Here is a 17224-nt window from a genome sequence, read left to right as displayed (position 1 = left end):
AAGTTTTTGAAAATTAGATGTTTGGCATCTGAGAGAAGTCTTTCTTAATGCAGAAATCCATTACCTTTGGTTTTCAATTGTATTGCCTGGTCTTAGGGGTAGATACTATACACACAATAGCTTGATGTTTCAATACTACCTCATTGTACACAGTTACCTTAGGAAAAGATCTAACAAACAGATCTGTGTGAATTCACACATGGAATAACTAAAGCTTGGCTTGCTACTCTTTCTTTTGGTATCAGTTGTAAGATACTGCCAATTTTTTAAATGTTAATAAGTGAAAAACTGTGTATTGCAGAACTATGAAAATGCAGTATTTACAGATCTTGTTGGTTTCTTTTAAATGTTTGTACTATTCATAGAGGATTCTATGGCCTAAAGTTAATTTTTTCACATTTTAATATTTTTGAAATTGTTTCTCTTTTGCAGCTAATGACATGTCATAGTTTAATGGGTAACATTTTTTCTTTCTTAGTACATAAAATAATGGTACCTCTTGCCTTCAATGGTATTATAGATTCAGTGAAATATAATAATATTTAGTTTTTTGACTACCTAAACTGGATTTATAGATGGTCATTATCTGTAGGTTCATAAATTAAGTGAAACAGAAAAGTTAATAAACACAACATAATAAAGTATAGTTTTGCCTATCTGAAGTCACTTGAAATGATCTATAAAAATATTATATATATGGGCTTCCCTGGTGGCGCAGTGGTTAAGAATCAACCTGCCAATGCAGGGGACACGGGTTCGAGCCCTGGTCCGGGAAGATCCCACATGCCGTGGAGCAACTAAGCCCGTGTGCCATGACTGCTGGGCCTGCACTCTAGAGCCCGTGAGCCACAACTACTGAGCCCGCGTGCCACAACTACTGAAGCCTATGCGCCTAGAGCCCATGCTCCGCAATAAGAGAAGCCCGCGCACCACAACGAAGAGTAGCCCCCGCTCGCCGCAGCTAGAGAAAGCCCACGCGCAGCAACGAAGACCCAGTGCAGCCAAAAATTAATTAATTAATTAATTAATAAAAAATAAAAATGTTTTATATATATATTAGAGATTTGGGTTTGTTGTTACTATTTCTGTATTCCAGGTATCTAAGAAAAAAATATGTGTTTTTAAGATCAATCTCTTGAACATTCACCATTGTGGAAAGGAGAGGTCTATGCTATGCTTATGACCCTCACAGATCTAGTCAGTGAGTGTGTTTTTCCCATAGGAGTGTCCAGAAGGTCTGTCAACCAGAATGCTCTGCAGAGAGCGATTTGGCTACAGCCCTGCATCGCCTGAGTCTGCGGCGACAGAACTACTTAAGTGAGAAGCAGTTCTTTGCTGAAGAATGGCAACGGAAGATCCAGGCTCTGGCTGGCCAGAAAGAAGGGGATAGTGACTGTGGCATCCCCACAGAGAGCCTTGCCTCCCTCTGCATTGACCAGTCGGAGATCACAGACCTGAGCAGTGCCAGTTGCCTTCGAGGTTTTATGCCTGAAAAATTGCAAATTGTCAAGCCCCTTGAAGGTAATAAGTAAGGAAGGGCTGTTTCTAAGCCATGTTGCTTATTGGCTTTGCCTTCCCCTGGAATTGAGATTTCTCTTGTAATTATAAGAACCCTATGTGCAGAAGACATCTTTATTATCCCTAAATCTTCGCTGTTTGTGTGACTGTGCAGAACTTTGTGGAAAATGAATGAAGAGATTTGCGTTCTCCAAGCCATCAGCTGTCGGTTCTCTTCTACTGATACTGTTTTTATACAAATGTGAGGGAGGAGGAGTAATCTTTTCTTGTCCTTTGCTAAGGAATATCCTTGATAGCAGTTTTCATGGTAAGATAAACAGGATATGATAGATGAATAAAAATAATCTATATGTAATGCTTCATCTCTACCTTCCTTTTCAAAAAAGAGTTCTTTACCCAAAAGATGTCAGTTACTTAGAGATATGTGTGTCTGTATTTTTCTTTTGTTCAGTTTTGTTCATTTCAGGTCAGTTTCTATTCTCTCCTAAGACAGAACTTGAATTCAAAACAGATCTCTTTGTTTTATGGAATATTGACAATATTCAAGTGATCCTCTGCTATTATCATAAAAGAGTCTGCATTAGACAAAATTTTGAGTCAGTAACCTATAAGGACCCCTCAAACTCAAAGGTGCTATAAGTTCGTTTTATTCATTAATAGTCAGTACAGGTATTTGTCAGAGTTGCCATTTTTAGGATTATATGACTATTAGTGACAACTAGACACTGCATCTGGTGCAGGTACTGGGGATGATCATTCACCAGCATTCGTAGACAGAAACCATGAGGATGGATCCTCCTTTTTTATCATCTCCTTTGCTTTCCTACTCTCCCTGAGAGCCTGGTGAAAGGAGAGTCGTGAGCACATATGAGTCTTGAGAAATATACAAAAAAAACCATGGTAATTCAAGGTGCCTTCCAACCTAGGAGCCTGGCTTTTGAGTTCAAAGTTCATAGGCATAGTTCCAGGACAAAGGAGTATTGATTTTTGTCACCTGGGAAAATACAACCCGACGTGATACGTATCTTCTTTCTCATCACTGCCTCAGCATCCTAGTTCCTATTAAGGGTGTTGTCTTGGTTTTTTCACCCCTGCTTTAGATTTCCTTTTTAAAGTTAGCTTTTGAAATGAACAGATTATTATTCATACCTTTATCATCTTGTTAATCTTCCACAGATAACTTTAATTTACAAATTTTACCAAAATATTAAGACCAAATAAGTAGTTTTATTATTATCATTACTTTTTTACACATACAGTTTTAGCTTCTTTCAAGATTTAATATTTGTGGGAAATTTAAAACATGTTCCTTTTTTTGGTTTGCATACTCAGGATCACAAACTCTGCACCAGTGGCAGCAGCTTGCTCAACCAAATTTAGGAACCATTCTTGACCCACGACCAGGTGTCATCACTAAAGGCTTTACCCAGTTGCCCAAGGATGCCATCTATCACCTCTCAGATTTAGAAGAAGATGAAGAGGAAGGTATCACTTTTCAGGTTCAGCAACCTCTTCAAGTGGAACAGAAGCCATCAGTATCCCAGCCAGTAACAGGGATCTTCCTGCCGCCCATGACTTCAGCTGGTGGTTCAGTTACAGGTGAGAAGAGTGCTTGGTTGAGTGTAGTCTAGTAACCAGTAGTACTTTGCTTTCTGCATAACTGTGTGGTCAGCTAACTGCCTCTATATAAATCTTACTGGAGTGTACTCAGTCTTGAATATAAGACAATAAAAATCTATAGCATAAGTGCCCCTTCTAATTCTCTCCACTTCTTAGCCAACCTGCATAAATAGATAGGCAGAGAGAGAGCAATTCAGCCAGTGGTTCACAAAACTTTTGGACTCAGGATCTCTTTACACTCTTAAAAATCGTTAAGAATTCCAGAGAGTGTCTGTGTGGGTTGTATCTACCAATATTTACCTATTAGAAATCAAAACTGAGAAATTATAAAAATATTTATTAACTCATTATTTTAAAAGAGTTACATGTTAACACAAATAATATGTTTTATGAAAAATAGCTGTATTTTTTTAAGTAGTTTACAAAGTGGTTTAGTTTTCCAATTTTGCAAGTCTCTAATTTATGGCTTAACAGAAGATAGCAGGATTCTTGTGTCAGCTTCTACATTCAGTCTATTACAATATGTTGTTTTGGTTGAGGAGTATGAAGAAAATACAGCCTCTCCATCATCAAAAAGTCTACAAATAATAAATTCTGCAGAGGGTGTGGAGAAAAAGGAACCCTCCTACACCTTTGGTGGGAATGTAAATTGGTGCAGCCACTATGGAGAACAATATGAAGGTTCCTTAAAAAGCTAAAAATAGAACTACCATATGATCCTGCAGTCCCATTCCTGGGCATGTATTTGGAGAAAACCATAATTCGAAAAGGTACATGCACCCCAGTGTTCATTGCAGCACTATTTACAATAGCCAAGACATGGAAGCAACCTAAATGTCCATCAACAGATGAATGGATAAAGAAGATGTGGTACATATATACAGTGGAATACCACTCAGCCATAAAAAAGAATGAAATAATGCCATTTGCAGCAACATGGTTGGACCTAGAGATTATTATACTAAGTGAAGTAAGCCAGACAGAGAAAGTCAAAAATCATATGATATTGCTTATATGTGGAATCTTAAAAAAATTGATATAAATGAATTTATATACAAAACAGAAATAGACCCACAGACATAGAAAACAAACTTATGGTTACCAAAGGGGAGAGGGGGGTGGGGAGGGATAAATTAGGAGTTTGGGATTGACATATACACACTACTATATATAAAATAGATAACCAACAAGGACCTACTGTATAGCACAGGGAACTATACTCAATATTTTGTAATAACCCATAAGGGAAAAGAATATGAAAAAAATATATATATATTTATGTAACTGAATCACTTTGCTATATACTTGAAACTAACAGAACATTGTAAATCAACTATACCTCAATAGAAAAATAAAATGAAATAAAAAGAATTTAAAGTTTAAAAAAAAGAAAGGAAATACAGCCTCACACAGATACATGGTTGGAAAAGGGAAGAGTATTTTAATAGCCTCTTCAGGTATTTGTGGATATTCTTTGATATTACACCAAAACTTGATAAGTTGTAGTTTCTTTAAGGTTTGTAGCAATGTGAATCTAAAACCCTATCAGTGAACTTTTCATACTTTGTTACATTAAAATCTATTCATCTGTCCTGCTCTTTGAATGCATCTTTTACCCATGCATGATTTTGTTAACATAATGCATTGGTCATTTGGAAAATATTGGTTCACTGAGTTATGCAGATCTTCCAAATGTTGACCCATTTCATTATAGAATATATTAAAATCATATAATATCACCACCTGTCTCATTGGGTAAGTCTTTTAGTATTAGGAAGCTTTCAAGCTCTCAGCAATGGATACAAGTCTACCAAAACACTTATTTTCACTTGAAAACTCAAATTTTGTCACTGGCAATGAATCCTGTCAGCTATTTTCTTGAAGAGACAGGCTCACTACATTCTTTTTCAAGAAAATGTTGCCAGATATCCAAGTCTGAATAACTGTAGTTTTTGTATTAATTGTTCTTTCAAGTAAAAATGGTGTTCTGTGAAAAAATGTAAAAATTGCATATGTGCTTTTCTTCTAGATAACCATTGTATCTCTGTATAAAGCAGAGTGCTTAATGCTTACTTCCCATTTCATCACACAGAATATTAAAAAGATTCAAGGGTCAAGATTTTTTTTTTAATTAATTAATTTTTAAATTTTTGGCTGCGCTGGGTCTTCATTGCTGCGCTGGGGCTTCCTCTAGTTGCGGCGAGTGGGGGCTACTCTTCATTGCGGTGCGCGGACTTCTCATTGCAGTGGCTTCTCTTATTGCGGAGCATGGGCTCTAGGCACGCGGGCTTCAGTAGTTGTGGCATGTAGGCTCAGTAGTTGTGGCACGTAGGCTCAGTAGTTGTGGCTCACGGGCTCTAGAGCACAGGCTCAGTAGTTGCGGCACACAGGCTTAGTTGCTCCACCGCATGTGGGACCTTCCTGGACCAGGGCTCGAACCCGTGTTCCCTGCCTTGGCAGGCGGATTCTTAACCACTGTGCCACCAGGGAAGCCCAAGGGTCAAGATTTTTTTTTTTTAATAAATTTATTTTATTTTTATTTATTTATTATTTTTGGCTGTGTTGGGTCTTCATTGCTGTGCACGGGCTTTCTCTAGTTGTGGCAAGCCGGAGCTACTCTTCATTGCGGTGTGCAGGCTTCTCATTGCAGTGGCTTCTCTTGTTATGGAGCATGGGTTCTAGAGCACGCAGGCTTCAGTAGATGAGGCGCATGAGCTCAGTAGTTGTGGCTCGTGGGCTCTAGAACGCAGGCTCAGTAGTTGTGGTGCATAGACTTAGTTGCTCTGTGGCATGTGGGATCTTCCCGGATCAGGGCTCGAACCCGTGTTCCCTGCATTGGCAGGTGGATTCTTAACCACTGCACCACCAGGGAAGCCCCTGGCAGGTGGATTCTTAACCACTGCGCCACCAGGAAAGTCCCCCAAGGGTCAAGATTTAATAAATAATTTTTACCGCTTCGTCAGGACATTCTGATATGAATTTGGCTTTTTTTTCCCTACTGTAATTGGACAATAGTGATGAATACTAGTATAGCTTGGTGCCATTGCCTTGATTTGTGCTACAGAGCCAGGAGCTTTACTCACTATTACTTTTGCACCAGCAGTGCAAGTGCCAACCCAGTCAAAAAGGCAGATAGCATCTTAACATTGATATGAAAGTAGTTTTGACCTGTAGACTCCCACAAGGTGCAAATAACACTTCGAGAACCATTGGAGTAGATAGTTTGGCTAGAAAGATTGGATGACTAGTTCTTGGTTTGGTTTTTTTTTCTAATGTGTTTTTTCAGAATGTGTTTTTCTCTTGTTTCTAAGCTATATTAAATCCTTTTGAATTACGGTTTTAAATTATTGAAGGATTCAGCTATATACTAACCAGTGGATACTAATACAATATGTAGGGCTTCCCTGGTGGCACAGTGGTTAAGAATCCACCTGCCAATGCAGGAGACACAGGTTCGAGCCCTGGTCCAGGAATATCCCACATGCTGCGGAGCAACTAAGCCCGCGAGCCACAACTACTGAGCCTGTGTGCCACAACTACTGAAGCCCACACGCCTAGAGCCTGTGCTCCACAACAAGAGAAGCCACCGCAATGAGAAGCCCGCACACCGCAACGAAGAGTAGCCCCCACTTGCCACAACTAGAGAAAGCCCACACGCAGCAACAAAGACCCAGTGCAGCCAAAAATAAATAAATAAATAAATTCATGGGAAAAAAATACAATATGTATATTTCATTTCTAGATTTGGGAATTTTTGTATAAAAGACACCAGATAAATGCTGTGTTATTAATAGTAATGACGAACTTTTTACATTATTAACCTAGTCTTTCAATTTTGTGTTTGATTCCCTAAAACTCTCTACTTCAGTTGCAACCTCAAACCCAGGAAAATGTCTGTCCTGCACAAACTCAACATTCACCTTCACCACCTGTAGGATATTACATCCTTCTGATATTACTCAGGTTACCCCCAGGTAAGAGGGGCTGGGCAATTTGAGGTCTTACTTCTTTCCTCAACTCTGTTTTCTTGAATTTCTTTTTTAAATTACTGTCATTTTAATTCCCAGAATTTTAATTAATGTACTGTGATAATTTGTCTTTAGAATATTTTCACCTTGTATTTTCTCATTTGATCATTATAACTCTTTGAAGTAGACAAGCCAAGCGAGTATGTAGTGTCTAAATGAAGAAAATGAGGCGTAGAAAGTTCAGGTGACTGGTCCAAGGGCAGGCAGGTAGTAAATGACTCACCTGAAACTACACCCAGAGTTAGCCAGACTGCAAGACTGGAGGGGCTAGTCCTCCGCACAAGACTGCCCTCATTTCTGATATGACCTGCAAGTTCAGGGGGTTCCCAAAACCATGCTCTTGTTTGATAAATTTTCTAGAAGGACTCACAGAACTCACTGAAAGCCGTTATGCACGTGGTTACTGTTTATTACAGGGAAAGGTTACAGGATAAAATTAGCCGAAGGAAGAAACACATAAGGCAGAGTCTGGCAGGGTTCCACACATGAAACCTCCCTGTCCTTAGGAGTCATTACTCTCCTGGCATCAGTGTTTGACAGTGCACACAGAGTATTGCCAACCAGGGAAGCTCACCCCAGCCTTAGTGTCCAGATTTTTTTAACTGAGGCTTCACTGTGTAAGGCATGATTAATTGATTACCTATATAGCTATAACTCACTATAACTATAATAACTCACCTCCAGGTCCACTGACCCAAAGCTTCCACCCTAAATCACATGGTTAGTCTTCCTGGCATGGCCAGTCCCCATCCTACAGCTATTGGGTGTGGCCAGGTCCACTCCAAGATCTAGTGTGGCCAGGCTCCATCCTGAACAAACACACTTCTAGCAGCCGTGGCATAGATTACCTCCCAGAAGCTGAGGGCAAAGCCAGAACCCTCTGGGCAGTCCAAATTATTTACTACACAGACTAGAACAATAAGCAATATTGCTGAAATTTCTGTCCTACCAATTCCAAAAAGAATCTAAGGCAATTTCCAGAGATATGTAGAACTTTGCAGGATAATGTTAACTAGAAGTAGAGAAGAAAAATGAAGCAAAAAAGAATCAAGAGTAAGGATATAAAATGGATAGAGGAATACACCTAGTGTATAAATTTTACTATAAAGTCTTACATACTTGCTAAGTAAGGTGAGCCATGTATTTGAGTCTTAGCTTTCTAGCTGCCTGTGTGGCGGGAAATAACATTATGATTCACAATGTCTGTAAGATAGAAGCAAATTGACTGTTTAGGGAAGCATTTGAGTGGTATCCTATAAAGACCTCAGTAAAGTCTATAATAAACAGGCATACCTGCAATTTTTCTACATTGTTCTTATAGTCAACAAGATAGCAGGTTTTATAAAATTGGTTCCTGAGGAGGCTCTCGATACAGGTTGATACCATCATTTGGTATGGTAGTGACATGAACAGTTTGGGAAAAGACAGGCAATTCTACAATAAAGTAGGACCAGGGAGGTGGGAGACTGGGAATACAGTAGACAGACTACATTAGAACCAAGGAGTCGAAGTTGTTTGCATTTTGCTTCTTTAATACAAGTTGGTACTTTAGAAAGTTTATTTATTAATCCTAAATTTGCATCTTGTTCATAATCTTTATAAATCTTGATATCTAGATATTCTGAGTATTTTGTGTTAAAGTGAAAGTTTATGTATTAAATGCTGGTAACATTTGTTCAAGGGGGAATAATTTGCTAAAGAAGTACCTTCTCCATTCTATCACCATTTCCTTGAGTACATGATTGTTTATTTAGTTTTTTTTCTTTTTAACAAAGCATAGAATAAGAAGAAAGATTCTAATAGCTGTCAAAGCTTTTAATCATTTTTAATTTCCCAGAAACCCATGCTTTAAGTCAAGATTGAGAAAAATTCGTTCCATGGGTATCCTTATACTACTATTGTTTGGAATTAACATTCTTGGAAATTTAACAATTAGAACTTTATTCTCAGTAATATAAAATTGACAGATTAAAAAGAAATGTGTCTCCTTAGAAAAGCATCTTCGGTTTAATTATGAAAGATTGTATTTTCTAAAAGGTTGAAGAACTGTTAAATCACGGATTATTGTCTCTTGGTGTATTTCACTTTATGGAATGGATATGTTAATAAAAATTTCTAAAGTTTACTTTCTTCAATATTTAAATTTCTTTGATTTTTTAATCATAAAATTTAGTTGTATTTCCACAGATACATATTTTAGAGTTAAAATTTAAGAATAATAAAGTAATTATTTGAGAATAATAAAGTTATCTAAGTACAGTAAAATCATATCCTATGAAAAGAAATATGTTTCAATAAGTTAATGACTAAATTACAAATTACAAATAACTAATCATTAAAGTAACACATCAAAATTTTCATTCCTCAGATACTGACGTGTTGCCTGTTCCTCTATATTTACTGTGGATAACTACTGTACTTACTTTAAATGCTGACTTGGGATTACTTTTTATTCTTAAATTCTCTCTCCTGCTTTTTTTTTTTTTTTTTTCTTTCTATGTAAAGCTCTGGCTTCCCTTCATTATCCTGTGGAAGTAGTGGTAGCAGTTCATCAAACACAGCAGTGAATTCTCCTGCTATGTCCTATAGACTCAGCATTGGTGAATCCATCACCAACCGACGAGATTCCACCATAACCTTCAGCGGCACCATGAGCTTGGCCAAACTTCTACAAAAGCAAGGCATCTCTGCTAAAGCATACCACAGCCCAGTTTCAGAGAACCCCCTCCTCCAGCCTCTCCCTAGAGGCTTGGCTATCCCTTCCACACCACCAAATTCACCGTCTCACTCACCTTGCCCTTCTCCTTTGCCCGTTGAGCCTCGAGTGCATCTCTCTGAAAATTTTTTGGCCTCCCGACCAGCTGAAACATTCCTCCAGGAGATGTATGGCTTGAGACCGTCCCGAAACCCTCCTGATGTTGGCCAGTTGAAGATGAACTTAGTGGACAGGCTGAAAAGACTGGGGATAGCCAGAGTGATCAAGACCCCTGCAGCCCAGGAAAATGGAAGAAGCCAAGAGGCAGAAAATGGTCTTCAAAGACCAAACTCTGCTGTCTATTTAAATTCAGGTAGCAATTTATTGAGTGGACTGAGGAGGAATCAGAGTCTTCCAGTCATGATGGGTAGCTTTGGCACCCCAGTTTGCACATCATCACCCAAAATGGATATCCTGAAGGAAGACTGAGGTTCAGCAGTTGACTGACCTCTTATACAAGTTAGCACATGAAGGAAAGATTTGCACTGATACATGTAGTCTTGTCTGAGAGAAAAGGAATGTTGCAGAAGGGTTGTGAATGTGGGAAGGGGAAAGTGGAAGAACGGAAACAGAATTGGCATGAGGTCTGCCTGATAAATTGAAAGTATAAATGAATGGGTCATGAGTGTTTGGAAGCAGAGAAAGAAGAAATGTTTAATGCTGTCCTCCAGTTGGTATTTCTTGTCTTGAAAATAAAAAGTGACTAGAAAATAAATTCAGTAATATTGGAACATACCAGAAATACTGAACTTGCTAGCACATTTACTTCTGGTGAGCATAAGCAGGGAGGACCCAGGTTAGGAGATGGGAAAAAAGAAGGAGCAGCTTTGACCGTTAACCTTTAGAAAGCTGTTCTAGAAGGTTGCTGGAGTAAACTCAGTCTGTTACTGAGACAACAGTGAGATGGCTTATCTGCTGGCCCCTGTTAATGTCTGGTTAAATTACACCTCCATCAGAGAGTATGCTCACTGCATTATCAAACAAGGAATTTTACCTTTTTCATAAGATCAGACTAGTGGAGACTCCCTTTTTGCTTTCTGTTTTCAGGCCTTTGAGCCACGGGGATCCCAAACATAATCCACATTCCTTTTGCATTTGTGATTAATAAGAGTTAATTTTTTTAATTTGTATTTTTATACAATACCCCCCCAAACAACATGAGTGGGGGGTAGGAGGGATTTACTTTAAGAAGGAAAATATGGGTACATCGGAACCAAGGAAACTTGTTTTCAGAATATTTTTTCTGAATAAGTGCATTGGCCAGGGTGTATGAACATAATTACTGTACATGTCTTTCAAATTTCCTTGGAGGCTGGATGGGTTAAACCAGAAGTGCAATCAATAGGAATTAGAGAATGTTGTGTATTTATCTCTGTGAGTTTTTTTGGAAGGAAAGTTGGTTGCAACTAAACTTTTTCGAAAATGTGCTATGCATACTTTTAATGAAAGATGACATATATTTGCACAAAAGTTCTCAGGCACAGCAAATTATTATAAACTGAAGTAAAACCCAGGTGCTTTCTTTGAGATTATGTTTTTTTAATATAAAATAATATTAAAACATCTGCCTTTTTCTTCATATCCGCAGAATTAGAGAATGAACCTTTTTTAATGGGAAAGTCAAACACTTTTGCTTTTTCTCTGGGATTCCTTTTTTCTTTTTTTTAACTATGTGAAATGGCAAAGTGAAACTCTGGGATTAGGTTTCAGCTTTCAGCAGTGTGACGCAAGGGTTGAATTGGGAAAAAACAGATCTGTTTTCTGAGCATTGCTGACCGAGGTCTGCTTCTCATCAGATGACATGGCTTTATCTCGGCCATGCAGTTGAGAAAGAAATGCTGTTACGTGAAAGGCATTATGGAGAGAAGATGAAGGAGGGGGCTAGTTCTTTTTGAAAATGGGAGGCGTGTTACTTGATCTTTTCATTGCTTCATTAGCAAATGTTTTGCTCCTTTGTTCTTAAACTGAAAGGCAATTTTCTGAAGAATTCTTGATGGGCATGTTACTCCTGTGGCTCCCATCCATACACCTATTACAAGCCAGAGGAGGGTCCGTCTCTCCTCTTGAGCTGCCTCTCCTTCGGGAAGAGCTATGTGCTCAAAACACACATGCAAGAGTAAAATGTGTGAGTTTTCCATGATTTTTAGAATCTTTTAATAAAACTCTTCTAAATAAATTTCTTAAAAACAAAAAGTGTCCTCTCCCCATTCTCTCCCCCTTGCTCAATCATTCTGAAATCAGCAGACCATACACAGAGATGTTCAGAAAGGATTCCAGCTGGTCTGTAAGTGAACGCACATGTCCCTGAATGTGGACCAGAAGAATTCCTGATGTTTAAATTTCTAGAATATTCCAATTCACATTTTAAATGATATTTGAGTTTCTACTTCATAAAGTAACTCTGGGGTGCTTATTTTAGACAATTCTTTAAGCTTTTTATTTATTCTCTAAGAAAGTAATCTTCCTGTACCAGTTTCCAAGAGACATCAGGAAGTAGGAAAATATAGGGCCAGAGAGTAGTACAAAGTGTTAAATTATCAGATTTTATGTATATTATATAAACAGCTATAAATAAAGCTAGATTTTGGAGTGTTCTGTATAATCAGTATACTTTTAAAATGACCGAGGCTAAAATGATCACTTTGGAGGCAGGGCAAGGGTGTATTCACAGCCACATAAGCCTGTCTGATTAAAGAGAACCAGACTTTGGTTTTTGAAAATTAAATTGATATTGCTGTTCCACCAGAAACACAATGATTGGAAACTGGTGCATGCTCATCTCTAGAAATGAATCCTGTTTTGAAACTGGGTTTTGTTGTTTTTGAAATTTCCACCTAAAATCATTTTTTGTTGAGAATGAGAATCTCTATTATAATGAAATTGTGTGTAAAGTATAGTAAGAACTGGAGCCTTGTAGCAAGTTCCTTCTTAATTTATCTGTTATGTTTTAGCACTGTTCACATTTTAGTTTTTCTTTATCAACTGTGTATGTACTTTAATGCCAGTATAGGGAACTCTGATCTTTTTTTTTTTTTTCCTTCTGAAGGGTCTCAGTGATTATACCTCAGGTATTTCTGAGTATCCTATTATCTATTAGGAGGAATACCTTCCCTGTGAACTCAGAATTAAAATTTCTCCTGAATTATGATGATCCCAAATCTTATGTAAATAGCCATAGGCATGGGTCTTGGAAAAAATTTAATGACTATTGTTAAAGTAGTTTTTTAAAAAATTTTGTACTATATGTCCTTGATTTGACCTGAATGAACAGACTTTGGCAAAGGGAGGAAATAAGTTAAAGGCAGCTCACAACAAGAGCCTGTTCTCTATAAAAGGTGTATTTTATACAGTATTGAAAGCCTGTTATTTTTTCTGACCATTCTGGTACACAATTAGTACTTGTTGGTAATAACATTGACTTTTGACACCTGGAACTAGAACTCTTAGTGTTTAGTAGCCCACTCCTTTGATGTCAGATGCCTGCAAGCCTGTACTCCAAGTACAACACAGCAGCATCTACACTGAGTGGTTGCATAGCCAGCACAGCTACCTGGGAGTGGCATGGTGCCCTCTGGGGCTGCCAGGGAGATACTGTAGTTTGATATCTGGGGCTTGACTTTGTCAAAGAGCTCTTTGTGCACCTACCTTTGCTCTGTCAAATGTTAATCAGATAATAAACATGAGTATCTTCTTAAATTTTCATTTGTCTTTCTGTGTTTTTGTCCCAGTTCTTTTCACAGGTAATCCTGCATTAAGTCTTTCCTTTCCATTATGTTGTTTGTGGTACAGAAAACAACTCTATTTGTCAAAACAACACAAAACAAACCAACAATAGTCATGAGTAGTAAACATCTTATTCTGTTTTCTTAGATTTTTAAAAATAGAATAGCCATATTGTTTCCTCAGCAAAGTATCAGCAACAAAAAAATAAAATCTAAAGTCAATGCAGACCTTTAATTTGAAAAGACTCAGGAAGCATGAAGCGATTCATTACCTATAGCCCACAATTTACTATTGATACTCTTAGCTATTTTGAAACTGTTTCCAAGAAATTAAATTTGAGAATTGTTGGATTCTAACAGAAAAGTTCTTTGATGTTCTCTTTTCTCTCTCACAATTTAATTGCTGTATTTTTTTAAACTCATTTAATATCCATTTAGAAATATGGAGATTGGTTCAAGATAGCGGAGTAGAGGGACATGCACTCCCTCTTGCAAGAGTACCAGAATTGCAACTAACTGCTGAACAATCACCAACAGGAAGACACAACTCACCAAAAAAGATACCCCACATCCAAAGACAAAGGAGAAGCTGCAATGAGATGGTAGGAAGGGCACAATCACAAATCAAATCCCATAACCGCTGGGTGGGTGACTTACAAACTGAAGAACAATTATACCACAGAAGTCCACCCACTGGAGTGACAGGACTGGGGGAAACAGAGATTCCACTCTTGGAGGGCACACACAAAGTAGTGTGTGCATGAGGACCCAGGGAGAAGGAGCAGTGACCCCATAGTAGACTGAACCAGACCTACCTGCTAGTGTTGGAGGGTCTCCTGCAGAGGTGGAGGGTGGCTGTGGCTCACCACAGGGTCAAGGACACTGGCAGCAGAAGTTCCGGGAAGTACTCCTTGGCATGAGCCCTCCCGGAGTCCACCATTAGCCCCACCAAAGAGCCTGTAGCCTCCAGTGCTGGGTTGCCTCAGGCCAAACAACCAACAGGGAGGGAACTCAGCCCCACACATCAGCAGATAAATGGATTAAAGTTTTACTGAGCTCTGCCCACCAGAGCAACACCCAGCTCTACCCACCACCAGTCCCTCCCATCAGGAAGCTTGCACAAGCCTCTTAGATAACCTCATCCACCAGAGGACAGACAGCAAAAGCAAGAAGAACTACAATCCTGCAGCCTGTGAAACAAAAACCACATTCACAGAAAGATAGACAAAATGAAAAGGCAGAGGACTATGTACCAGATGAATAAAACCCCAGAAAAACAATTAAATGAAGTGGAAATAGGCAAGCTTCCAGAAAAAGAATTCAGAATATTGATAGTGAAGATGATCCATGACCTCAGAAAAAGAATGGAGGCAAAGATCGAGAAGATGCAAGAAATGTTTAGCAAAGACTTAGAAGAATTAAAGAACAAAAAAACAGAGATGAACAATACAATAACTGAACTGAAAAATACACTAGAAGGAATCAATAGCAGAATAACTGAGACAGAAGAATGGATAAGTGACCTGGAAGACAGAATCTTGGAATTCACTGCTGTGGAACAGAAGAAAGAAAAAAGAATGAAAAGAAATGAAGACAGCCTAAGAGACCTCTGGGACAATATTAAACACACCAAAATTCACAATTAAAATTGATAAACCTTTAACCAGACTCATCACGAAAAAGAGGGAGCGGACTCAAATCAATAAAATTAGAAATGAAAGAAGTTACAACGGACACTGCAGAAATACAAAGAGACTACTACAAGCAACTCTATGCCAATAAAATGGACAACCTGGAAGAAATGGACAAATTCTTAGAAAGGTATAACCTTCCAAGACTGAACCAGGAAGAAATAGAAAATATGAACAGAACAATCACAAGTAATGAAATTGAAACTGTGATTAAAAATCTTCCAACAAACCAAAGTCCAGGACCACATGGCTTCACAGGTGAATTCTATCAAACATTTAGAGAAGAGCTAACACCCATCCTTCTCAAACTCTTCCAAAAAATTTCAGAGGAAGGAACACTCCCAAACTCATTCCACGAGGCCACCATCATCCTGATACCAAAACCAGACATAGATATCACAAAAAAAGAAAATTACAGACCAATATCACTGATTAATATATACGCAAAAATCCTCAACAAAATACTAGCAAACAGAATCCAACAACACATTAAAAGGATCATACACAATGATCAAGTGGGATTTATCCCAGGGATGCAAAGATTCTTCAATATATGCAAATCAACCAATGTGATACACCATATTAACAAATTGAAGAAGAAAAACCATATGATCATCTCAATAGATGCAGAAAAAGCTTTTGACAAAATTCAACACCCATTTATGATAAAAACTCTCCAGAAAGTGGGCAGAGAGGGAACCTACCTCAACATAATAAAGGCCATATATGACAAACCCACAGCAAACATCATTCTCAATGGTGAAAAACTGAAAGCATTTCCTCTAAGATCAGGAACAAGACAAGGATGTCCACTCTCGCCACTATTATTCAACATAGTTTTGGGAGTCCTAGCCATGGCAATCAGAGAAGAAAAAGAAATGAAAGGAATACAAATTGGAAAAAGAAGAAGTAAAACTGTCACTGTTTTCAGATGACATGATACTATGCATAGATAATCCTAAAGATGCCACCAGAAAACTACTAGAGCTAATCAATGAATCTGGTAAAGTTGCAGGATACAAAATTAATGCACAGAAATCACTTGCATTCCTATACACTAACAACGAAAGATCAGAAAGAGAAAATAAGGAAACAATCCCATTCACCATTGCAACAAAAAGAATAAAATACCTAGGAATAAACCTACCTAAGGAGGTAAAAGACCTGTACTCAGAAAACTACAGGATACTGATGAAAGAAATCAAAGATGACACAAACAGATGGAGAGATATACCATGTTCTTGGATTGGAAGAATCAATATTGTGAAAATGACTATACTACCCAAAGCAATCTACAGATTCAATGCAATCCCTATCAAATTGCCAATGACATTTTTTACAGAACTAGAACAAAAAATCTTAAAATTTGTATGCAGACATGAAAGACCCCGAATAGCCAAAGCAATCTTGAGGGGAAAAAAATGAAGCTGGAGGAATCAGAAGCCCTGACTTCAGACTATACTACAAAGCTACAGTAATCAAGACAATATGGTGCTGGCACAAAAACAGAAATATACATCAATGGAACAGGATAGAAAGCCCCGAGATAAACCCACGCACCTATGGTCAACTAATCTATAACAAAGGAGGCAAGGATATACAATGGAGAAAAGACAGCCTCTTCAATAAGTGGTGCTGGGAAAACAGGACAGCTACATGTAAAAGAATGAAATTAGAACACTCCCTATCACCATACACAAAAATAAACTCAAAATGGATTCGAGACCTAAATGTAAGACCGGACACTATAAAACTCTTAGAGGAAAACATAGGAAGAACACTCTTTGACATAAATCACAGCAAGAACTTTTCTGACCCACCTCCTAGAGTAATAGAAATAAAAACAAAAATAAACAAATGGGACCTAATAAAACTTAAAAGCTTTTGCAC

At 38.1% G+C, this 17224-nt stretch overlaps 1 protein-coding gene across 3 annotated transcripts in view; it reads left to right on the top strand.

The window, feature by feature from the left end:
- TRAK2 (trafficking kinesin protein 2) overlaps nucleotides 1–11742 on the top strand; it is a 64902-nt gene extending 53160 nt beyond the window's left edge. For all 3 annotated transcript variants that reach the window (XM_036857600.1, XM_036857602.1, XM_036857599.1), the window contains 4 exons: nucleotides 1223–1521; nucleotides 2851–3117; nucleotides 7007–7112; nucleotides 9672–11742. In XM_036857600.1, coding sequence (XP_036713495.1) covers nucleotides 1223–1521; nucleotides 2851–3117; nucleotides 7007–7112; nucleotides 9672–10350 — 1351 coding nt within the window. In that variant the 3' untranslated portion in view covers nucleotides 10351–11742. The remainder of the gene's footprint in view (nucleotides 1–1222; nucleotides 1522–2850; nucleotides 3118–7006; nucleotides 7113–9671) is intronic.
- Nucleotides 11743–17224: the final 5482 nt, after the last annotated feature.

The sequence above is a fragment of the Balaenoptera musculus genome, chromosome 7 (assembly GCF_009873245.2).
Source record: "Balaenoptera musculus isolate JJ_BM4_2016_0621 chromosome 7, mBalMus1.pri.v3, whole genome shotgun sequence".
Lineage (NCBI taxonomy): Eukaryota > Metazoa > Chordata > Mammalia > Artiodactyla > Balaenopteridae > Balaenoptera > Balaenoptera musculus.
This window is presented reverse-complemented; position numbering and strand designations above follow the sequence as displayed.